The sequence below is a fragment of the Vigna umbellata genome, chromosome 7 (genome assembly GCF_029865625.1).
Source record: "Vigna umbellata cultivar VRB3 chromosome 7, Vumbellata_1.0, whole genome shotgun sequence".
Lineage (NCBI taxonomy): Eukaryota > Viridiplantae > Streptophyta > Magnoliopsida > Fabales > Fabaceae > Vigna > Vigna umbellata.
The window spans coordinates 44,000,000-44,026,746 of NC_142171.1; the positions used below are offsets into that span (position 1 = coordinate 44,000,000).

Here is a 26,747-nt window from a genome sequence, read left to right on the forward strand (position 1 = left end):
GAAATGCTAATCAATGACTTCGCTTAGCATGAGAGTGATGTGTTGGACCTTCATAGTTGTAAAGGCTTTGTTTTTTTGTGTGTTCAAAATAGCTCTAGAGCTGATACAGTATTTATCTTAGTTTTTGTTTTCTGTGTTTTTGTAGGGTTAACAGAGAAATTTTTGTGTTGGATATCATACATTATGGTTTATCTCCTCCAAGAAGAATTGGTTAAAGAAGGAAAAATTTAGGTCCACGTTGTGTTATTCTAGATTTTTTTTTTCATATGAAGTTTTACAAGCAAATGTCATTTTACTGATTAGATTTTACATAACCAATACAATATCAGGGAGTGCATTGTTCTCTGCTGGAATTCTCTTAGGGAAGTAAAGTGAGAAGAAGCATTCATCCCCTAGGCCTAGAGCTCTTCGCTTCTTGTGTGATTCATTATTGAGCTGCATATATCATCATATAGCTTTCTTTTTCCAAAAGCATTACTAAAATATTAGACCAAATAAGACTTGACCATTATTTTGTGGCAGTGTCTGATGTCTCATAAGCTTCTTGCTCAGGCTGGCATAACTGAAGCTGGACTAATTCTTGTGGAGGCCCTCCTGCATGCATACCAAATGGAAGTGGAACAAATGCATTTCTGCTTGTTGTGGCTGTATCTGTTGTACCATACACCTGGGACATCAAGCCTCATCGTTAAGCATCTGTGCTTTCAATTGTTGCACTTCATGGCCTATGTGAAGATAAGTCCCTTGTAATTTTTTGGGAAGCCATACATATTACCTAAGCTGGGCTACCGTTTTGCATATTAGTGTGTGTTCTTGGTGAATGAGGTTTACCTTCTTGTAAAGTTCCACATTTTCCTGGAAGATAAGGTTTCCCTGTTTGTGAAAAAAAGGAAAATGTGAAGTTCAGTCAATGTTGTAAAAGTTTTGAGAACAGAAGTTATTTTAGAAAGACCTTCCGGTTCAGCTCTTGAATTTCATCCTTTAGAATTTGTTCCTGCAGAATTTGACTAAACTTGTTAATTGATTTCTAGTGCTCAGCTTGGTCCTTAATGAGATTAATCAAGCAAGCAAATTTACTTCCATTCCCTTCTTCCTTATCGAGTGAATTTAAAAAGCACTTGACCTTTTTCATACGGACACCTTGGAGGCTCATTTCCAGTTGATTCTCCAGATCTTGCAGGCTTCTGACACTCAGACCATAAAGTTGTTCTCCCATCATTTGCCTGTGTCCTGAAAATGTTAGTGTCTTATGCATGGGGCTTAATGAGATATGTGAATCCGTTGGTTTATCTGCTATTGGCAAAAGTGAAAAATGACTTCTCATTTGACTGTTTTGGAGTTTATGTTGTGCATTAAAGTAGTGTATGATTGATAATGAACTCTGCAGTTGAATTTTTATTCAATCCAATCGTATCGTGTACATAGTTCTATGATTGACATGTGAAGTTTCCTTTACTTAATTTAGAGAAGAAAAAGTAAAGTAAGAAGGTCATCACTTCTGCCACAACCTTCTTTATGGATTGTACCTGGTGAGACATAGTATTAATGTTTATTGTAAGTAGTCTAAGATGGAGATAAAAGTGAGTGCTGCTTATGCATGGACTATTTTTCATGTTATTCTGAAAAAGAAAGAACTACCGTGTGAGTGATTTAGAGAAAGAAAGGAAATTGTTAATATTCAAATACATAAGTCTATGTTTCTTCCTAGCAAGAGCAAGAAAGTATGCGTGATGATGTTTAATTTTCTAAGAGTCTACATTTTTATTTCTTGGATCTTCTTGTGTATTTTTATCTATAAACTCGCTGATACAGTAGTAGAGGATTTCATACTCCAGGTCCTCACTTCTAATTCAATCTTAGGTTTGTAAGTTCTGCTCAAATTATCAGTGCAGAGTTAATTGTTTTATTTGGTAGTATTGACACAGTAACAAACACAAGAGGACACTTAATGGCAGCGCATGACAATAACCATTGCATTATTTTTCCCATCAAAGTAGCTAATGTTTGATTACTTCATGGTTTCTTAATCTTAGTTTTGGTTTTTTCTGCAAATTCAATAAGAGGATTACTTCTGTCAAAAAAAAAAAAATTAGGAAGTTATTGCTAATGATTTGAGACTGAATAGAGCTTGCAATGTCAGTAAAATCTTAATATATCATGGACATTTTGTTGGATTGGGTGCAACATGACATGACAGCCAATCTACTATAGTACTGTAATGTCCTGTTTTATCTACTTGTATAGAATATAAAAAAATTGCTAAATAAATTTAGAAGTTTGTACCGATGGTTTTCTTGTAGAATCTGTAGTTGTTGCCTTAGAATCTCTGCCTCCCTCTTCCAAAACTAGAAAATTCAAGTAAAATGATATACATAAGTGATACTGAGGGAAAAGAAATGCAAGGGATACATTGTTATCATTTTGACTTAGGTCCAAACTGAATGCTTCAACATCCCCCATAATAGATATGAAATCACTATGTTTAGTAGCTGATAGTCATATTTAGAATCCAATGTAGAGCCACTACAGGGAATAGTGTAAGACTATTCACAATATACTTATAAATATATATCAAGCAAAAAGCTGAAAGAGTTTGACAGGTGTTGCTTTTACAGTGTCTTCACATCCCTAAGAAATGAAGTTGTCTTAAATAGAGAAAACTAAGACATTAATATCCCCTACAGGAAAACAAAATTCCTAAAAGCTTGCATATATAGTTTCCCAAAATTAACAAACATAGTAAGACATGGAAACCTAACTCCAAAATAGAACTTTACTTTCAAAAGCCCTGTTATTATTATTATTATTTAACTTCCTATTGTCCATTTTCTTTTTTCTCCAACTAGGAGGAAATAAAATTGTTAGTATTTGAAAGGGAATAAGGGATGAATTTTATTCTAGACCTTCCTCTGTTTCAGCTTCTGTCTCCAATCCTTCCTCACCTCTTTCCAATATTTTTGGTCCCAAACAGTTTCTTGGTTCTATAAGGACCAGTTTAGCAAATATATGGTTTTAATTCAAGAGTTAAAAAAGGATGGAAACTTCTATTTTGCTTTTATATATCTTTAATTTCATGTGATTAATTTATATAACTACAATTGAAGATCTGTAAGTAATTCATGAGGTTCAAAACTTTGGATGTGCATGCAGTTGATATCATTAACCGAAACAAGTGGCAATAGTTCAGAAATGTTACTGAACAAATAGAAACTTGAACTGAGGTCAATATGAGACTGATTTGAACGGAAAGAATATTCTATTTATTTAAGAATGCAAGCCTCCAATCATAACTACAACAGACATTTTATGAGGAAATTCTGAAGAGTGATTAGCAGGAACATACCTTGACTTCGGCTTCTGGATTTATCTGATGGTGTTGTTCTTCCTTGCATGCATTGTATCTCTCAATTATGGATTTCATGCTGGTAACAAAAAAATATTTTCATTATTCTTATTTTGTATACAAAATTAAGAATTCCATTCATCAAGAAAAGCTGTATCAGGAGAAGACACAGTGAAAACAAATATCACAGCAAACCACCGAAAGATATATCTACCAAGACATTGGACTCTGATATATCACCATCAGGCAGAAGTTGATTTTATTTTTTAGAATTTTTCAAACAATCCTATACTGTATATGGACTCTGATAGTTAAAACCCTCATCTCTGTCTTCAGTAGTTCAATATGTAAAGAAATGGAAAAAGGGCTAGAGCTTGTACTAGTCCTGCCAAAGTATGCGCTTTTCAATTTTAGAAGTCAACTATTCAAAATTTTACAAGACTTGAATGTTAATTTCCATTATGTTTATAGGTGTGTATGAAATATGAGAATTTAAAAACAAAAATGTATGTTATTTGAATATATTTGTGAATTGTATTTATTGGTAAATTTATCAACTGGCTTGCTATAACTTTAAATAAGATGTGTACTTATCTTACATCTGCAGAAGGAGAAACAAACAAGATATATTTGTGGCAAAATGGGCAAATAATGACATGTATTTATTATCTGGACCATGAAGAAATAAAGATGACGGTTAACATTTTATTAAGTGAATATTAATTCATTTCAATCCCTATATTAATTCATTCTTAAACAATTAATAACATAATACTCAAGCAGGACGATAAACCTAACAGGGTATTTGGACTCAAGCTAATTATGTTAGGTTAGGCTAAGTTGAATTTAGCCTGCACTAGATCGGTTATGCATATTTAGATTAGGTCAAGTCAAAACAATTGAGATGGATTAGACTAAGTAAATAGGTTCCATGTTGAACTTAGATAAGTCACACCCACCTTAAGTCAATTATGCCTAAGTTGAGTTTGATTCATCCAATTTGAATAAGATTGAGACTAAATTAGGTTAAACTAAGTTAACTCAAATCTAAGTTAAGTTTAGATTGAGTTGGACTGAAATCAAGTAAATGTGAGTCAAATAAAGATAAGCTTAGATTGAGTTGGATTGAACTCAAGTAAATGTGGGTCAAACAAAGATAAATCAATGTTAAGATGGATAGGTTGGATTTAATTGAATCAAATCCAAGTTAAACTAGGTTTGAGTAAAGTGAACTTGATTTAATTGAGTTAAATCTACGTTTGGTTAAACACGACAATATCAAATTTATATTATTTCAAATTTGACCACATTGAATTTAATTTAATTTTAAAAGTTAATTTGAATATAATATAATGAGTAGACCGAATTTATTTGGATTTAATCCAAATCGAATTGAATTAAAGAAAATATAAATCAATTTGAACTAACTAATATGAATATAAATTTTAGATCCATTTATTTTATTAAATTTGAATTAAATTTAAAAAATTCAATCCATAATCATATCTAATTCTAAATCTTCAAATATTAATATAGAATTATAGTTATTGAGTAGAGCTGCATCTTAATGTTTAGGGTTTTGGGAAGAAAAAGTTATTAATAGAGGGTATTTTATTGAAAGTTGCGTCATGCAGCTTCTTTTAGAGATTAATCACTAATAAAATTAATAAAAATTTATATAGATAAAATATGTATAAAAAAATAAACATTAAACGCTCACCTTTCCCATATTTCTGCTTTATTTGAGAACTTTTTGTTAATCTCTAAGCGCTAAAATTTTTAGAATGGTGTGTTGAATATTTTTGTTTGTCCAAGTTTCAAATAAAGTCACTTATACACTTCCTTAATTTTATTGTATATTATTTAGTAAATAAACTATTGCGTTTCTAGCTCCATGAAAAAAAAAAAAACTTTAGCTTTTGACCTTTTACAGGATACACCATTTTGTTATCGTTTATATTTTATAGTTAGTTTTCTTCTCACACCTTGATCTTTACATAATTTATCAAATTATCTTATTGTGACTTCTCCCCTTGTAACTTTTCATGACTTTTACTATATATATTACGCTATTTTAAGAATATATTTAATATTTCTTTCGAATATGCTCATGCCCGTGAGTATAATCTTCGATAGGTAATCCTAAAACATATTTTGGACATTAGAGAAATATAGTCATAATCATACACATTATTTCTATAAATAAAATAAATTTTTTAGAGTAATAAAATATTTTTGTGTTGAGATAAAAGACAAGAGTGGTTAGGATTATCCCATTTATAACTTCATTGAATTCTAATATGCTATCTACTTTAATATCGGGTAGTAAGTTGAAAATGAATTTATCCCTTGGCTCTAATCGATGTAAAATGGTTAGAATACAATTGATCTAGAATGTGATGGTTTTAAGAAAAATAATCATGTTCTTGACATTTTTCACTAATCGGATAACCATATTGGAAAACTTGGTATTTAGATATGTAAAAAAGATAATAACAAACAAACTTCTCAATCCTTGAAAAAAATATGAATTAAAAAAGAACAATAAAGTTGTTAATCCTTGTAAAAAAAAGAAAAAGAAAAAAAGAAAAAACAGTTAAACCAGCAGCTCCTCTGTAAGACTTTGCTGAAACATACAATTATACCACCGAAGGTGATAAAAGCTTATATCCTTATCACACCTTCAACGATACAATCTATGAAGGTACAAGTTGAGAAGGAAGAAATGATAATAGTATGCAACACAAGGTTGCAATGAAGAAGTAAAGGGGAATGTGTGAATTGTTGCTCTAACGTAAGAGATTTTACATGGTTTGTCTGAATAGCTGATGTAGTAAGTAAATCCTATATTAGCTGTACAAAGAGTTAAAGTATATTTGATGATCCTCCTAAGTTAAATTATGTTGCTTCTTCTTCATGCAACCTTCAAAAAACACACACACACACACACACATAAATATATATATATATATATATATATATAATATATATATATATATATATATATATATATATATATATACACAATTAATGTAACTATTTGTTCTTAACCTATTATATATAATTGTAGAGTTTTCAAGACCCTAATACCAAAACTATGTTTCAAATTCATGCATTCTCATGATTAAATATGAGATATTTTTATTTCACCTAAGTTCTTAATTCAGCTATGGTATATAAACTTTGTGAGCTTGCATGAGGCATATGTTGGAGTAATGCATGCATTTGTTATGTTTCCATGTGCGTCTTTGCATTGCACCAAATTTCCTATTGTAGTTTTTCTTATAGTCTATTATAATGTACGCCAAGCATATCTCAGATAATTATAATTCAACTTCTATCTGTTTTCATTAGGGTTTCCTGATCTTTTTAAATGTGAAAGTATACTTTGTGATAAGATTGTTTAACACGTGATTTTGGCCACAAGCTAACACAACTGAAGCAAAACTTTTTATCCTATTAGAGATAACTAAGGATTTGATATATATATATATATATATATGTCTTCAAATATTCAAGTATGATTCCAAACGTTGTATGCAATATTAACACATGAAATGAAATAATTTTGTTTAACAAACAAATATCTTCACTTATTAAGCTAGGCACAAGGAAGAGTTCCCACTAAACACTTCATTTTTTTTTAAAATTATCTGTTAGTTGGTTTTATCTCGAGTTAGACTGAGTTTCATTTTGTTATAGGTTCGAATTGAACTTAATTGATCCGTATTTAATGAGGAATACCATCTACAATATAACAACAATAGATAAATGAGAACTTGAAAATTATAGGGATTCCCTTCACTGTCTTATATATGATCAATTCGAACCAAAAGGTTTGTTCTTGCAGGAGATATATTTCAGGCTGCCAAGTCATTAATATGCACATATAATTAATATTATTGCGTAAGTTTGGTTAAGGTTTTCGCAAAAAAATTAATTTCGCATGACAAAATACAATAATCAATACAAGTTGGAATAGCTTATTTTTAAAAATTAGTAATATCTTCAAAATTTCAGTGAGAAGTCTGAAAAAGCATAGTTATTATGTTTAAAAATAGTTTTCTTTTCAATATACTGTTTTGCGTTAGGTTTTATTATTTTTTTCTTTTTGAAGTATAACTTTGCAATTAATAAATTTTACTTAATAATAAAAATGAGTTTTACTATGTTTTTTATACTTAACTGTTTCAAAATTTTTATTTGAATATCTAATAAGAGATTTGTTCTCTCGACCTATTTTTTATATTTATTTTTAATTGACATTTATTTTAAAAAAACAACGTTAATTGACGTATAGCATAGTGACTTAACCTAACAAGTTATTACTTTATTTATAATTTGTGCGAGACATTCATATAAATTTTCTAAATAAATTACGTTTTTAATTGTTCATCAACTAGCTTAATACTCGCTATGCACAAATAAGGATTAAAAGCACGTTTTTTTTTTATCAAAAAAATACATTTTTATTGTCTATTCAAATTCATAAATGTCTGGTTGGTCAAAATTTTAATTCGAGAATTTTTTGTTTTGTTTTAAAGTTTGGAGAAAAATGATTAAATCACAAAGAATGTGAAAGAAAGTCCTATTTAAAATGTTACCCCTATGATTTATTTATTTTTTCTAAAGAACTTTTCATTCAAAATTTATTCATCATAATTATTTTGGTTCAACTAATAACCAAAACAGAAATAGTTAGGGTCAGTCTAGTCAAGCGGTGAGGACTTCGGACTTTGGATACCAATAATTATGTATGAGATTTTAATTTTAATTTTCATTATAAAACTTAATTTAAAAAATAAATAAAAACTTATCCTCCAGGCGTCCTCACTCTACACGACATTATGAACTTTAGTTTAAAAGCGAAAGGTTCAATGCATGGTCTAAGACTAGGAAACAAGTATAGAGGATCATAGTAAAACAGTACTCATTCCCACTTGGCCAAATATATATATATATATAAGAAACCAAAATAATAATGACAAAGAAACCTAGCAAAAAAATGCTTGGATAGCTAGCTAGGTTTTAATTACCTGATAAGGTTGTCTATATCAAAATTAGTGGTGACATCACTTTTTATCCGATGCATGCATTTGCCAATGATAGAGATCCTAAATGGGACTTCATCATTTTGCTTATGGGAGGGGACATGCCACCAATGTGCTGCTACCTAACACATCCACATCCTCAATGATTTGACATCGACTAATCAAGGCCATGGTATCAGCTAAAACCGTTTATGGGTAAAATTATTCATATTTCCAATCACGCATACTTTTATATGTAACCTTCTAAAATTAGAAAAGACTAGGTTGATGGGGGCATCATATCTGTAAAAGATGCATCCAATCAGATACTATATACCTGCCTATTCAAAACAAATCTGTGTACGTTGGTTACAGCTCTGTGATCAATCATTTTGCTGGATAATAATGCCCCTTTCCCTTTCATGCCCACAAAAGTTCTACTTTAAATTTCTGTATTTCAACCTTAATCTATCCTCAAACTGTCTATATATCGTTTGTTGTAAAGTCTTATAAACCATATATGCATTATGCAGAATTTCCAATACTGTCTGAGGAAAATAGCTAGGTTGGACTGGTGATGTTCAGTATAAGATAGGTCATGCATGGACCTGAGCTGAGACTAGAAGAAATTGACAAATGAGCAGTGATTTTTCAATATTCCATTTTCCAAATACCTACTTTATACTTATCATCTATCTCTATCTCCCACTTTCCCACTTCCTGTCATGTTATATCATGTATTATACCTATACTTTTTTTTGCTCTTCTTATCTCTTCAAAAGTAAGTTTGAGGTGTTCAAACGAATATAATATAGTTATCTCTTCTTGGAGGGGTCTCTGCCTTTGAATGAGCAAAACAGGAAGGTTAGATTCAGAGATGCGATGTTACATCCTCATGAGTTCAAGGATAAGTTTTTTCTTTTTTTTTGGTTGTTAAGGATATCTGTTGTCCCTTAAAAATATTATCATATTCAAACCGCAGCTCTTTTCATTATTGACTTCAGTACAGATTTCTTACGTTTCCAAGATGATATTCTCCCAATACCCCACAAACTCTGGCAGGTTAAATTCTGATATAGCATCAGCTTTACTATATACAATGTCAGAAACTTGAGAAAAGTGTTGTTAATTCATATGGGTTGAAACATATGAATACACTCGCTATCCAGGACTGTCTAGCATCAGAAGAATCTCCTGTAATCATGTAACTGTAGTAATTTTGCAGATATGTATATATATATAACTACATAATTACCCAAGATTCTCTAACAATACTTTGAACGTAATCTCTAAGAACTTGTAGCCATGCATATATTTATCTCTTTTGCATTATAGTCTTCGGATTTATATGTTGAGTGAGACCTAAAATACATGGAATTTCGCTCAAATAGGGATGACTTAATTAAGGTTCTTATAACAGATAAAGTTTTTGGTACCGATCTATTTAATATGCATCAAACTAGTATGGGAACAAACATATAGTGGGAGCAGTACGTAAGCACACAAATATCCATGGTATTATGCAACCAAATAAAAAAGATGATGGTGATGATGATAATCAAACCTGGTGCTGGCATACTCGTAAAGCTTTCCCGTGCTGGAGAATATGAGAAGGCCAACTTGTGCATCACAGAGGATTGCAAGCTCTTTGGCTTTCTTGATCAGTCCCTTTCTCCTCTTGGAGAAAGTGACTTGCCGGCTTGTGGAATTGTCGATCCTTTCAATCACAATCTTTCCCCTTCCCATTTGTAGCGTTGAGTTCACACTTTAGGGTTTCTAAAGCAATTATGTATTGGAGTTAATTATATAAATAGAAAAAGTGAAGGCATAGAGAAAGTTGAGTAAAGGTGTGATGAGACAATGAAAAAATTCTTACTTGGTTGTGAACGCTATTGAAGATGGTGCAAGGGAAGAATAGTGTGGCGCTGGCTTTCCCTTTTATAAGCAGAAAAAGCAGTTTCTGGGTGAAAGGTATAAGCCGCTTGTGGCAGTGGAGAGTGGGGCAGATTACTATGTGGGGTTAAATTAAAAATTGGATCACTGATAAAACCAGTCACTTTAATTTTTGCATACTTTGTACAGTGAAGTATTCAAGAATAAAATGTATTGCTTCAATAGTTTTGAGAATTTTTATGGCGCCGCCAGCCGTATAAGCCTCTGACACGTTAAAGGTGCATACCATGTTCTTACTAAAACCCTTCTCACAGATCCACTTCAACTCTATTTATTTAGGAAAATATTTTTTTAATAATTTTTTTTAACAAGTTTTTTTACAAGGTACACATAACAGTTTATGATTGGTTTATTTTTAAAAATAAATTTAAATAGGTCAATAAAATAGTAACACAATTTATTATCAAAAAATTATTATAAAAAATTATTAATATATCGTAATCCATTTATCTACCACTATATAAGTTTTATTAGATTTAAATATACAAAAAGAAACACTATTTGTATTTTAAGAATATAATACATTGTATTAATACTATAAGTGCAATGGAATTAAACACTAGCTGTTATATAATATATTTGTAGTCAAATATCTCAATTTATTAAGGTTTATTTGCTTTATTTAGACTTAGATAGGGTTATTGACAAAGTTAATAGTAGTACGTATCATCTACATTTTACAATGAAATACTTTACTGTATGCATGTTGGGGATTTTATTCTGTTTGGAATTGCGCTAAAGCTTGAGAAATTATTGGGTGGGTGATAAAAATATTACAAGTGTTCAAATAAAAAAAGTGTTCATTAGTTATTAAATTTGTTTTATTTGTATATATATATATATATATATATATATATATATATATATATATATATATATATATATATATCATTATATCCAAAGTCTATCATTTTATACAATAAATTAGATGTTAACAAGTGAGCTTTAAACCTAACTTAATCTCACAAAATTGACTTGAAGGTAGGGTTTACATTCACTTATATATTATGAAATCGTCTTATTTATAGTTGATGTGAGATCTCCGAAACACTCTTTACGTCGAGACATATACATCACAAATGTGAGACTAGACATTATATGTGTGATCCAATATAGTGGAAGACATGATAGGTACAACAAACAACACATTTCTCTTTATAGTAAGCGGTACAATAGGCCCAACAAACAAAATATCTCACTAAGATGAGTTATAACCCTTGAATATGATATTATGTTAATAAATGCACTTTAAACCTAACTCATTGGTAAAAAAATCATTCGTACACTAGTGCAAAAACAACGTATAACGTCACACGTTCAACGTCCAACCACCGAATAATCAACGTTAAAATTAACTGATGGTATTTTTGTAAATAAATACAATTATTAGGCGTCGTTTAAAATTGTGATTCGACATCCATTTGTTATATCAGGTAAATTTTACGAAAATGTTTTGCGCGAAGGTGAAAATGTATATATGTATGACGTCAAATTCCTTAGAATTAAACGTCCAAAGGATATAAAACGTTGAATGCCCCAATGTTAAAAGGTTAGTGAATTCAATAAAAATTTAAGCGGCATATTGAAAATTCATTCACTTTATCTTAACGCGCAATACTCTCTTCTCTGCTCAAACTTTTCTGAAAGAAGTTTGACGACCATAACATGGAATCTTTCTTTCATTTGTTACAAATGCATGTTAATTAACTACTTTAGGCATGATTTTCGTTTGTTTTGATCGATTATTTTCGTGATCTTGTCCTTTATAGGTGCATTCTGCTTTCTCTCACACTGGTGGCAACACTTTATTTCGACGAACCCACCTTTTAAATGTTAATTTTCGTTTTCGTTTTGAAAAACTTATTTATTGAACTTGTTTGTTATTTTTTTTTGTTGAACTTGTTTGTTGTTGTTGTTTGATTGAACATATGTTTGTTGTTGTTTGGTTGAACCTGTTTGTTTTTGTTATTTGATTGAACTTGTTTGTTTTTGTTATTTGATTGAATTTGTTTGTTGTTGATACTACACTATACGTTCATAGTTCATGCTTTATAAAATACCAAAAGCTAAAATTTGTTGTTTTTATGCTTTTCAAGTATCGTAGAGTTGTAAAAAAGATCACAATTAATTAAATAAAACAAAAAAAATTGATTAACGTCGAATATTGACAAAATTCGACGTTAATTTGCTTTACTATGAACGTCGAATTGTTTTATGTTCGATGACGTCGACCTCGAATTCGATGTAAAAGGACGAAAAACATCGACGTTATACTGTATTTTTGTACTAATGATAAGAAAATATTTACATATACTTATATATATATATATATATATATATATATATATATAATAATAATAATAATAATAATAATAATAATAATAATTTGACTTTATCACTATATATGATTTTGAGTTCTATATTAAATCTTAATATAAACTTCTTAATATCCACTAATATTACATTTAATTTTTATTATATGAGTATTATTTCCTATATTTAATATGTGTAATTAAAAGATAACCATTTCAAATAACCAATTTAACATGCCAAACCAAGTTTGAATGACAATTACTTATGATCAATTATAAACTATTTTGTAAATAGTATATTTGGACCACTTAATCCTTCGTTGGTTAGTTGAATTTTCAGAGTTTCACAATACATAATTTTAAAATTTAATGACATTTTGCATGTTAAATTAGTGTTTTTGCCACATTAGGGTGTCAAGGTACCATTACTTTTTCTATTATCACTAAAAAAACATCAAAACATGAACAATATTTTCTCTTTCTCATTCACATGTTTTCAGTTATTTCAACTTCCCAAACTCCATAGTATCAATGAGAATGAAGTTATATCTTTTGTTTGGATGTTGTATATGTGTTGGATAAATGTAACATATTGCTTGGGCATAAACTCTTTAATTAAGTATATTTTCATGTAATTTTTAATTTGCTTCTAAAATCTTAAAATGTATGTGTCTACTTTTGTCTAAACATTTTCTAATGTTAAAGTGTATGTCTCTAATTACTCATATATTTATCACATATTTAGGAAAGGAAACAAGTATGGGAAACATGTAAATACAAATATTGATTAACAGATCGAGTTTTTTTGACTTTTCAGTCTATTCCTAATTTTTTTGGCTAACAGAAGAGAGTAAAAGTCTTCTGATACGCTATCGTTGAAGCTATCAAATTAATACTACTTTTCAAGGCAACTTCAGTATTGCTAAGTCAATAGTCAAGAAAGTAGATATAGGATTAAAGTAACCCTGAGTCGTCTTCTAACGAATACGAAAGTGCTTTTCAATATTTTAATCTTATGAATATGCAATGCTCAAGAATAAAAGTGAGAAGTTATGCTAATGGAATTAACGTTTGAAGAACAAAGAGCAAACTTAGAAACAATTATGATGAAATAGGCTAATTCCACTGTTTTTCCAAGATAGATTCATCATCGGTTATCTATAGATCATTGTTCACTTGATTATTGTTCAAGTTTCGAATTAATTAAAATACAATCTTAATTAATTTGAGGGTGATCATGCAATTAACCAAAGTAGATTCTCAATCAAATGCAAGACCTTTCTAGATTATTCACAATGAATTCAACTAAAGTACATTATCAATCAAATCCTATGTTTAATCATGTCTGTTATTAAATCTTCTAACCAAATTAAAGCTAATTAATCAAAGTAAATTTTCAATTAATTATAGTTGAAATTGTTACCACCAATTAAAGTACATTCTCAATTGATAGCAAAAACCCGTTTAATCATATGAAAGTTCCTAAATTTAACCAAAATAGATTCTCAATCAAACCTAGAAACCATTGAACTCATATGATTAATATGCATGTAGATTCAAACACCTTATGACGCAAAAATCATTACTTTTAATATGATTAAGAGATGAAAGACATAGAAGAAGAATAACTCAAATCAATAATGAAAAGAAACAATTTCATTAATTCAACTTAATCTCAGAATCCATAAGAAATTACATTGAAATAGCCCGGGAGCTTAGCCCTCTATGAATGGAGTATAATACATGATGAAATAAAAGTGAGAGGAGTGGTGGATGATGGCTTCCAGTGGGGGAGTCTGAGAATGAATGAGTTTTGTCCCCCCTGGGTCTCTTTATATTGGGCTTGATTGGACTCGAACTTTGAAATTCTATTGACAAGATATTTTATCTTATATCTAATATCTTCCAAATATTCAACAGATTTAATCAGTTTTTGAGAATATTTGATAATATCTTTCATAGATTCAAAAAGATTTGACAAATATTATCTTTTGATATTTATTGATATAGTTAAATAAGATAATTATTTAACCATATCAAATAAAATATCTTAAGATATATTTTCTCCAAATTATCTTTTAAAATATCTAACAGATTTAAACTTGTCCAAACATTTCAACCCTTTTTATTTTATTTAAAATTGCACAAAAGTCCAAAATTTTCCTCTATTGCACTTTAGCAATTTCTTTCTTTTCAAAATTGCATAGGCACCCTGATTTGACCAGATTAGACCGGCTTTGACCATTCAATTTCATGTTTTTAAATGAATAAAATTCTAATTTCAGCTGCACAAATAAACATTAGAACATCCTAAATAATTTATGCAACTAAGAATCACATTTTAAAAATCTTTAATTTCCAAACTCAATAAATCCAATCATCACAAATTCTCTTCAAATCAACCATTTAAGCAAAAGACTCTTAATAAAATTTTGAATTTTAAAGCAGAAATGTGGACATAAATATCCACTCATCCTCCTTTATAAGAGGTAAAAAAACATTATAAAATTATCTGATAAAATGGTTTGATGAGATTAAGCTTGTTGAAGTGTTAAAGAAGAAACATCCCAAAATACAGTAATCACCATAAATCAGAATTAATTACAATTAACAGTAATCACAAACAGTCTTTGTATTAAATCAGATTCACAAAAGCCTAAACGGCAACAGTACAGGGAACGCTTAAAAACGTATACAAAGGACACCCAAAACGGACGTTCTTATATGCACAAAACAACGTACACAAAATAGGGGGATACATGGTTAAGACGAACGGCCTTACAAAATACTTGGCCGAACGTTCTTTAAGCACTAACATTTACAATTCCTATTCTAACGAGCACTCTAAGGCTCAGCCTTTACTTCAACGTCCACCAGATTGGCTTCATCCAAATTTTCTTCTTCCAGCACTTGCTCAAGGGATGCACCACCATCTGCTCACATCCACAACGGATGATCATTGCATTTGGACAAGACGGATATACATGAACAGTAGACAACACAATGGAAATACAAGGGTAAGCTTATAATATTTAATTTATACAATCAACACATACAGTTACATTTCAAAACACACATACAGTTACATTTCAAAAACACACATACAGCATGTGATTCATCAAATAATAATCATAGAAGAATGTAATATAAGACAGACCGTCCGGACTGTATGAACCATGTAGTTACAAGCGTCCTTGCACCCGAGTGGTGTAGTAACTGATCATTCCCCAGCTGCCACTCGAGGTTAACCCTATCTGCCCGAAGTACTCAATGGACTAGGGCCTCCTGCCATTCCCACGCATGAATACCCCCTTCTACTTGAAGAGGCGTATCACGGAATATCAGGATGGACCGCGAGGCTTAACTTATCCAGGTTCATACTTTACCATTCAATATTTCACACATCTGAGACGTTCCTCCTTGGAACGCTCGTTAAATCCACTTCCAATGATTCATTTAAAATATCATTCGCCCAAAATGACCCGTTCTCTTTATTCACATTTTCATTCTGTGTTCCACTCTCTTAACATTAACAACATGCATCCTTTAATCAAATAAAACGAAAGTATTTCAGTTCATTTGACCATACGTTTCTGAACAAAAGGAACAAACTCTTTTCCATTTACGGACGTTAAGAAAACCTAACATATTTAAACGAGATTGAATTTAGAAGATCAGAATAATACTTAGAAGATTTTGAGTACAAGAACCTTAGGTTGAGTAAAGAGGATAAATACCTTACAAAATGGCTTGGATAAATGATCAGAGTAATTGTAAATCAGAAAACAACACTTACTGTCAATGACCGAACGTTCCATAAATAACCGTGGACAAACGCCAGATACGTTCGCTCAGAATTCAATAATAAGGACGAGCGTTCAGTTATAAAACCGAACCCTGCTTGGACGAACGCTGGGTCAATGACCGAGCACAAATCAGAACGACCACTTCGGTATAAGACCGAGCGCCAATTGGGACGAACGTTCAATATAAGGACGAACGCTCTGTAGAACGAACGTTCGACACAAGGTCGAACGACATTAAGGACGAACGCTCGACTTAAGGCCGAACGTCACGTATTTGTAAAGTTTCAAATATTTATCTATACTGAGCTGAACCGAACGCTCATTCACTAATAATGGGGACGCTCGTTCTCGAGCAGAATTCTTTCCAAATGAAAGAATTCCAATCTAAGTTATTTAATGAAAACCGAACGGTCTAAGACCGTACAGTGACGAGCGTCATTTAACAAAGGGGATGATTAAATTGCAGATTTCACAAACTTAACAGACTTTTCCAGATTTAAATTTTTCAAACTTTATAACTTTCATTCCAGATTTAATTCACCTTAAACATCATCATCATACAGATCTCAACATTTTAATCATTCCCAAATATACAATATCCATTCTTCATTCATACATAATCAAATCAACATGCATTTCAAACCACCAACAACATATATATTCCATGCAGCCAGTGATCGTTCATGACAGATAACTCAAACCAGAAACCATATCAGATCTCAGTAAACTTTCATAACAGCTAAATCTTCAGATTGTATCACACATGCAAATCAAAGCATATAACATACCGTATAAATTAAACATATAAGCTTCCCTTACCCGGATTGAAATTCAAGCTTGTCCTAGATGTAAAATAGCTTCGTCCAACTACGTTTTGCTCAGGTTCTTGACTCTTCCAGAACAAACTCTAACTACAGATTATAGATCACTCAGTATACAAGCTTGCATGCAACTAAAACCCTATTTTTCCAGAAACCTAAGGACGAACTACAGTAAAGGGGACTTACCAGGTTGGGTTCAAATTCTGTTCGGTCCAAAATGAAGATCACAGCTGGACGAACACTTCTATGGTGCAGAATTCGTGATTGGAGAAGAGGTGTGAGTTTTACAGTAAAGAGAAGTTTACTGGTGCAAGAGAGAAGTTGGAGAAGATGAGAGGTTTGGTTTTCTGAGGAAGAAGATGAATGGTTCAGGTGAGTGGAAAGATTTTCGAAAATTCATTTTTGTTCCTTCTCATTCCAGACGAACTAGCGTCTCGCGTGATGACACCTGCACTCCCACTTCTGCCTTTAGAATTTCCATCGTGACAAGTGGCATGCGTGCATGCAGAGTTTAGTGCGTTTTTAATGCACTGAGTGTGTGACGTGGTGCGTGTTACAGAGAATGATGAAGCTCGGTTTCGGTGCACTGCAGGGAGATTTAAAAGCAGATTTGAAAAGGGATTTAATAAGCATTATAGTGTGCACTAATCTGGTTTAACACAGAATTATTATTGCTAATTATATAGGGTTTTACAAAGGTGTGAGTTGATAGAACAGTATTCGGCAATCGAGGGAAGCCTTGGCACGCGTGTGTGGAGCTGAGAGCATGGTTGAGCAAAATGGTAGCATTGTTTGCGCCACCGGTAAACAAACTGGGACATCTCCACGCGCTACTATACTTAGAAATATAGATCATGGTGTTTAGGTCCCTAGTAATTTTAAAAATACTCGATTTGGCCTACAATTTTTAGGGCTCAAATGCTCATAAAGCTTCCTCTTTGTCTCCAAATATCTCCACCTTTCCACACATCATTTCTCCAACCCACGTGAACAGTGAACAACTTCTCATTCACCAATAAGATTCGATCTCGCCGGAATTTTAATTTTCAGATGGCACCTCGATCAACGTCCGTAACATCAACTTGCCTGCTCTCGTCAAGTAACTCAGCCAAGTGTCAATCATCAGTTTGTGTACGGAACCCGTTTAACCACTATTTTATTCCGCCAGCTTTGGAAAATGCTGCTTTATTTCACTGGTCATCGTGCCATTGAATCAGTGAAGCACATGAAACTTAATCATTTACAACTACACTCTTCATCTCACTCTCCTGAGTTGCATGTGTGTCCCTTCTTTTGTCCAATTATGATTCGCATCAATTTACGCGTACTGTTCATCAGCGTGGCTCTCAAAAGTAGTAGAACTGAACCCTCAGACCATCTCTACCTACCATGCATGCTCAACTCTATGTTCTTTCTTAATGCTTCCTTACCATGCCATCCTCAACCCACTCATAAATTTATCAAACACTTATTCTGCTTCTCTATTTTCTATTTTTTCACAAACATGTAGCTTTCTCATATCATCCTCATGTCACTGAGTTCAAAAGGATTTACGAGCTACACCTGTCAACCTTTGAAAACCTTTTTACTTCTATGTGGACTCTGGGGTGACGAAATATTTTACATTCATCAAATAGAATCATTTCTAATTTTAGGTTTGTTCTGTTTTTACCACAAAAGAATGATATACATATATACTAGGCCGTACCATGATAATAGAGAAATGAACTTCTCTTCTGTATCAATCCATTGACTTTTCGTTAGTAAGATTTGACTCAATCAATGATATTTTAATAAGTAATTAAAATAAGTTCTATATTATTAATTTTAAGGGTTTGATAAACATTTCTTTTCTATATTATTTCTGTTCTGGTTTAAAGTGAGTGACTTTAAACCATAGAATTGGAGTCTCCTCCCTATGCGAGAGCTGTCTTATATTTGTAAAGAAAAAAATTTAAGGTTCAAAATAAGGAGTGCTAAAAGAAAAACTTTTGAAATTAAAAAGCACTAGAAAATAAACTCTTTTTTTGCTCTGTTAAATCCTTAAATTTTTAACAACGGAATTTCTTTTCAGCATTGATATAATTATTTTTTAAATTAGTATAAATTAATCTAGAAATGATCAACAATTTAACTATAGGATTAATCATTTATTTCAAATTTCAAATTTTAAGGGAACGTAGACAGGTATATTATTAGATTATTGACAAATATATTGTGTGGTATCATACCATAATCTTTACATAAATGATATTTTGACATACAAATTTCTTACATTAATTTAACACTATCTTTTTCTATTTGTTATTTGTTTTTCTTAAAAATATAAAAAAATATTTTTTTATGACCATTTTATACAATTTCTTAATAGTCAATCTAAAAAAACATAAACATTTTTCAAAAAGAAAAAATCGAATCTAATATAGTGGCGTATATTAAAATTTATTTAACACATATTATAAAGATAAAATAATTATAAAAGATGAAATTTTTATTTATAAAAAAAAATCAATTAAATGTAAAAAGAAAATAAAATAAAAAATAATGTCAAAAATAAATGCAAAATATTTATTAAGTGGATTAAAGTATTATTATTCAACTTTATTCCAAGGCAAAAGTAACTTTTGAATTTATTAAGTGTGTTAAAATGTTGACCCACTTCTTTTTATTACTTTTAAAACTCGAATTTGCACATCACTTGTATGAGGAATCAATCTCAAAACCACTTTTATATTGATTTATTGTACTGTTCATATAAACAATATTATGAGCCATTAGTTATGTTTCACCAAAACATTTTAATTTTAAAAAGTACAATATTCCTATCTCACGCCTTTAAACTTGCTATTCTTGCGTCCTCCATTCTAGAAAGTACAATATTCTATTCTTTTGTTCTTATATTTCTTGGTCAGCGTGTTCTTGTTCTTGCTCTTCATTATATTATTTTCACTCTCATTAGACCAACAGATAATTTTAGTATCTATTATTATATTTGGTCACACTAGTACTTGAAACAAACAAAAATTTAAATAAATATGTACCATGCATTTTTCATAATAAAATAAAAGAAATGTTCAACTAGAGAATTTATATTCGAAGACCTAGTTCAACGGTAGATTATTTAGTCAATTTGGTTTACTCCATTTATATTAATTGAAATTCAATTACTTAATTATTATCCGAAAAAAGAGAGAAGAAAAATAAATAAAATTGACCAATACAAACAATTCTTATATTAAACAATAGTAATATATGATAGAAAGTTGCTAATTAATAACTAAGGAATTAGAAAGAATTTGATTTCAACAATACAAAGTGTTGTCCATTGTCCTTATAAACAAAACATCCCATAAGGACAAATAAAAATAATGTATTCTTCTTTTATAAGAACCTGTCCAATCAATAGAATGTAACGAAGACTCTTTGAATTACGAGTACAACTTTTAAAAAAATAAAGTAAAATACTTAAAATTTTTATAACAATAAAAATTTTCATTATCAAAATTCGTGAAATAAATGTACGGATAATAACATTTTTTTTCACAGATTTCCAATGTGAAAATCCGTAAATAATATATATTAGAAGGGAATGTTTCCAAGAATTTTTTTTCGTGGGTGATTTCCGATGGATTTAGTTTGTTCTCTATTATTTTAATATTGTATGTATTCTGTTTTTCTATTAGTTATTTTGTTGTTTTTTTCTGCACGTGTTGTTGTGTTTGCATTATTATTCTGTGTTTTCTGGAAGTATAGGATTGATAATTATAACTGCCAAATTTTGAAAACAATATATTGGGTGCAAATGGATATGTTCCGTGTTCCTGAAATTTAAAATTTAGGGTGTTACTCCCTCCATCATCACTTTTGTTTTCTCTACCTCCTCAACTTTTAATAAAAAAAATTTTTAATTACAAAATTAATCTTTTTTACTTTTTTAAAATCCTAAATTTTTATTCATATTCAGTCATCCATTTTTCTGTGTAGACCCATCTCCTTGCAATTCTCAATTTCTCTTTTCAGATTCTCATCCTAAATTTCTCTCTTTTCTCTCAGATCCATTCTCATCCCCTCCAACTCTCATATCCGTTCTCACTTCTTCCAACTCTCACATCCGTTATTTCTCTTCCATATCCGTTTGTTTGTTTCCTTTTTCTATCTCCGTTCACGCTCGAGATGTTCTAGTCAGGATATAATAGTAGTATCTCATGTCAAACATGTTAATCAAGCTCCTTTCTTCTTTTGGTCTTTTGTAGATTTGATCTCCTTTGTAAGCATTATTGGCGCTATGGCCATAGCCATTAACTCTTGGAAGAGCAACTTACACGCGTAAGGGATGTAAACATGAACAATGTCCGTTTTGTTCTTGCACCCCTTGCACTTGAAAGAATTCTTCATGAGAATTGCACTGGCTATCAACCTACAACGCTCACACAAATGGACCCTGTATGCATCACTTCGATCAAACAATCTCTCCTTTAGGAAGTGAGCAGTTCCATGAGCAATCATGCAGTCTTGTTCCATCTCTCCAAATCAGAGACCTCCATCACATGAGCGTCCCTCAGCAGGTTGCCTTGTGAGGATCTGCACAAGATTACGTCCACAAGAATGGATCTTGTTTTCTCAAGGATAAAATAGGAATAGAGAGATGGAGTGAGGGGTAAAAGAGGAAGGGGAAGGCGGAGGGAGCAAGGGGTGGTGGTGGAGGGAGCAACACTCTAAAACTTATTTATAAAATATTTGAAATAAAATAAAACTCTATAAATGAATTGGACTCTGTTTTAGAATCATTTGGGCTATGTGAAAGGGGAACACATAATTATGAGTAGACAATTACTCCCTGCACCATTTGATTTTCTTCATACACTTATTACTTTCAGAATTTATTTTTTGAAACTAAACAAACTGTTTTGAATTTTGTTTTTCGGAAAATCAATAACCCATCTTTTTATGGAAAACATTTTCCTGAAACTTGTTAATGATGTGAGAAGAGAAATTTGATGGGGGTACTTGAAGCAATTGCCTTATGAGCATGGTGATATTTCTTAGGACCTTTATTATTCAGCATGAGGGTGTTGCTCCCTCCACCACCACCCCTTGCTCTCTTCACCATCCCATTTCTGTTTTATCCCTTCTTCCACCTTTTCATTCCTGTTTTACCTTTAATAAAATTTTACTTTTAGGGTTAATATTTTTTAACCTCTACCCACTCCAATCCCCTATGAAAAGAGAGGTGCGTCACACTGGACAACTTAAGTACCAAGTCTTTCCTAGCCAGAGTGTATTCAAACTAGCCTCAAGTATTTCTCAAAAGAAATTCTTAATAAGAACAATAATAAAGATTTTTCCTAAAATAAGAATGACTGAAGACTACAAAATAACTCAAATTAAATTAAATGTATGTGTGTTAAAAAAAATAAAATAAAGATAAAAAAAATAAAAAATAAAAAATAAAATAAAATAAAATAAGAATCAAAATATTTAAAATACTAACCGTGTTCCCCGGCAACGGCGCCAAATTTGATAAGCTGTCGTTGAAGCTATCAAATTAATACTACTTTTCAAGGCAACTTCAGTATTGCCAAGTAGTATTCAAGAAGGTAGATAGGGCTAAAGTAACCCTGAGTCGTCTCCCAACGAACACGGAATTGCTTTTGAATATCTGACTCTTATGCTATGCAATGCTTATGAATAAAAATGATGTTTGGAGAATGTTTAAAGAACAAATAATAAACTTAAAAACAGTTATGATTAAATAGGCTAATTCCACTGCTTTTCCAAGATACATTCATCATCGGTTATTCACGGATAATTGTTCAATTGATTATTGTTTAAGTTTCAAATTAATTAAAGTACATTCTTAATTAATTTGAGGGCGATCATGCATTTAACCAAAGTAAATTCTCAATCAAATGCAAAACCTTTCTAGATTATTCACAATAAATTCAACCAAAGTACATTCTCAATCAAATTCTATTGTGTTTAATCATGTCTATTCTTAAATCTCCTAACCAAGTTAAAAGTTAATCAATCAAAGTAAATTCTCAATTGATTATAGTTGAAATTATTACTACCAACCAAAGTACATTCTCAATTGATAGTAAAAACCATTTAATCATATGAAAGTTCCTAAATTAAATCAAAGTAGATTCTCAATTTAAACCTAGAAACTCTAAAACTCATATAATCAATATGCATGTAGATTCAAACATATTATGATGCAAAAATTTTTGCTTTTAACAAGATAGAGAGATGAAAGACATAGAGAGAACAACTTAAATCAATAACCAAAGTAAACAATTGCATTAACTGAACGTAACCTCAGAATCCGTCATGGAATTACAGCAGAATAGCCCTAGATGCTTAGCTCTCCATGAATGGAGTTGAATACAAGATGAAAGAAAAGTGAGAGGAGTATGAGAGAGTGAATCAAGTGAAGTCCTCTGGGTCTCTTTAAATAGGGCTTGATTGGGCTTGGACTCTGAATAGTTTGTTGATAAGATATTTTCTGTTGATATATTATATCTTTCAAATATTCATTAGATTAAATCAGTTTTAAAGAATATTTGATAGATATTAACTTAATTATCTTATATCCTATATCTTCCAAATAACTAAAATATTTAGATAATGATAAAATTATTTGGAAGATATTTTCTGTTGATATTCCCAAATTAAATTCAACAACTGAATTTTATCTTTTAGATTTTCTGACTTTCCAAAATTGCACAAATGCCCTGAAATTTCTTCTATCTGCACTTTAGCCCGTTCTGAATTTTCCAAATAAAATCTGATTTTGGGCCTTGAATTGCCATTTGGACCAATAAAACTTATATTCTCAACTGCACAAATAAACATTAGAACATCCAAGAATAATTTATGCGCTAAAACTCACTTTTTACGTCTCTTTATTTCCCAAACCCAACAATTCCAATCATCACAAATTCACTTAAAATCAACCATTTAAGCACAATTATCCCATCAAAAATTTGAATTTTAAAGCATAAATGTGGGCATAAATATGCACTCATCACACTCCCACACTTATCCTTTTGCACTCCTGGGCAAAATTGATTAATTCCAAGACTTTGTTCTGAGTCATTTTATTCCATATTTGCATTTGGATCAAAAGAATGAGTAGCACTAGACATAGATCAATCATCTAGACATTATTTTGTCATGGACATGCAAATGAAATCACTCTATTCTTCACACATAAGTGGACCTTTTTGAATTCCCAAGAAAATGAAATATGAAAGATAACACTCAAGTCAATATGTATTTATTCCTCTCCAACTCTCTCAAGTGTTTTTGGCTTGTGTTTACACTCAAAATACCCATGTAAGTAGACACCCTTGATATTAACAAGACTCTATCATTCACATACTTCAGAAAACATGCAATTATTGATCATGAGGGCTTTTTAAAGGTTGTATTGAGGCCAAGGTAAAGGTAGGAAATTTTCTTGGAATTTCTGAGCTTTTGAAATTGATATAGAAAGAGTAATGACACTTGATTTCAAAAACAACTCTATTTCTTGCTCTTTTAAGGAAGATTTTTTTATTTTTTATTTTTTCTTGAAAACTCTAACTTTTCATCTTCTTTTTTGCTTTTTTAATAGTTATTTTGTGGGTGTGATACTCACCCACACACTTATTCATCACTTTACTTCTAACAGAATTCATTACTCCTTCTTCTTTCCTAAGGTAAGGAACATATGATTTTTCTTCTTTTTGTTTCATTTGACAAAGACTGGGAACGAGAAAAAAAAAATAGGGTTAAGGCTCAAGTGGGTTCCAATGGATTAATGTTAGGATAAGTTTATTTGGCCAAGTAGCTAAAACAAGAAATGCCTTAATCATATCAAATCATGCATATTCTCCTTAGTTGCATAACACAGAATCAAGCTAACTATTAGAGTATCAACAAAACATGGACAATTCACACAAGAAAACTAGGTATGGCACATGGTGGTTCATCCTTAACATTGAGTTCAAAACTCACATGGTTCAAATTTCTTTCACAAAAGATTTAATCAGGAAATTCTCAAGTCAACTCAATCAGCAAATCATAGAAGCAATCCACTCATATCAGCATGACTCATTTTTTTCTTGAATTCATGATCATTCCAGTTACCGATTCAAACTCTCAAATCCAATGCAAATATTTATTAAAAACAAACAAAATAGACAAACAAAATAGGGAACAAAATTAATTGTTTCCCCACACCCCCACACTTAAACTATGCATTGTCCTCAATGTATGCCTTATATATAAAATGCAAAGAAAAAGTATGAGGGAACTTACCTCCTTCATGGTGGAAGGAATGCTAGTAGGACTTCATTGGAAAAGTCATCCTGGATAGGAATGTTATCTTTTCCCTTTTCAATCCTACTAAGATGGTCAACTACTACATTATGTGACCCACTTCTGTCTTGAATAAGAGTCAACTTGTCCTTGTCGTTCTTGACCATTGTGATTCCATATTTGTCGGGAACCACATGTATAGGGCCCACCCAAGTGCTGTCAGAATTTGAATATATAAGACCTGTTTGTAGCAACTTGGTGTCCTTTTTCTTTACAACCCCATCAGTTGAGGATTCAGTCTTCCTTGAGGTTGTCTCACTGGTTTAGCATCCTTCTCCAAAACGGGTGGCTGTACCACAGATGGCAACATCTTACTGCCTAAGGTATTCTCAGCCACCTCAACATCACACTCGGACGCCACAAAGGTATCATCTATTAATACTGCGTCCTCAATATCACCTGCTTTACTGTTTCCTTTTTCGTCTAAAATTAGGGACGACATATTTGAAAAAGAAAAATTGTTTACAACATCTCTTGATAAGTCAATACAAAACAAAGAATGATCTTTAATGTGGTGCTTCCTAGCTTCCAACACGTTGAACCGCACCTTCTCGTCTCCTATCTCCATTGTCAATGATCCTGCATGCACATCTATCTTGGTTCGTGCTGTCATCATGAAGGGTCTTCCCAAGATAATAGTTGTTGGGCTGATTCCTTCATCATCCTTCATGTCCAAGATATAAAAATCTGCAGGAAAAATTAATTTGTCTACTTGGACAAGGACGTCCTCAAGCACACCTGCAGGGTTAACTGTGCTACGGTTGGCCAGTTGAATGACCACACCAGTAGTCTTAAGAGGTCCCAGAGATAGAGAAGTAAACACTGATAAATGCATTACATTTATGGAAGCCCCTAAATCTAGCATGGCATTGTCAAACTTTGAATTTCCAATAACACATGGAACAGAAAACATACCTGGATCTTTGCATTTTCGTGGTATTTCAATATGCTTCTTAATCAAGCTTGACACATTCCTTCCCAAATTCACAACCTCATTATCCCTAAAACGCCTTCTATTTGTACAAATTTCTTTCAAAAACTTGGCATATTTAGGGATTTGTTGAACAACATCTAGCAAGGGAATATTGATCTCCACCTTTTTGAAAGTATTTAAGATC

General features: G+C 31.3%; 1 protein-coding gene across 1 annotated transcript; it reads right to left on the minus strand.

Moving 5' to 3' along the window:
- Positions 1-230: 230 nt before the first annotated feature.
- On the minus strand, positions 231-10,385 carry LOC124829622 (MADS-box transcription factor 23-like). The gene is made up of 8 exons (XM_047303168.2): positions 10,250-10,385; positions 9,938-10,149; positions 3,344-3,422; positions 2,284-2,345; positions 1,124-1,223; positions 953-994; positions 832-873; positions 231-667 (listed from the first exon to the last, which is right to left on the minus strand). Exons 2-8 carry the CDS (start codon positions 10,117-10,119, stop codon positions 509-511), a joined length of 666 nt encoding a protein of 221 aa, XP_047159124.1. The 5' UTR covers positions 10,120-10,149; positions 10,250-10,385; the 3' UTR covers positions 231-508.
- Between the last annotated feature and the right edge of the window lie 16,362 nt (positions 10,386-26,747).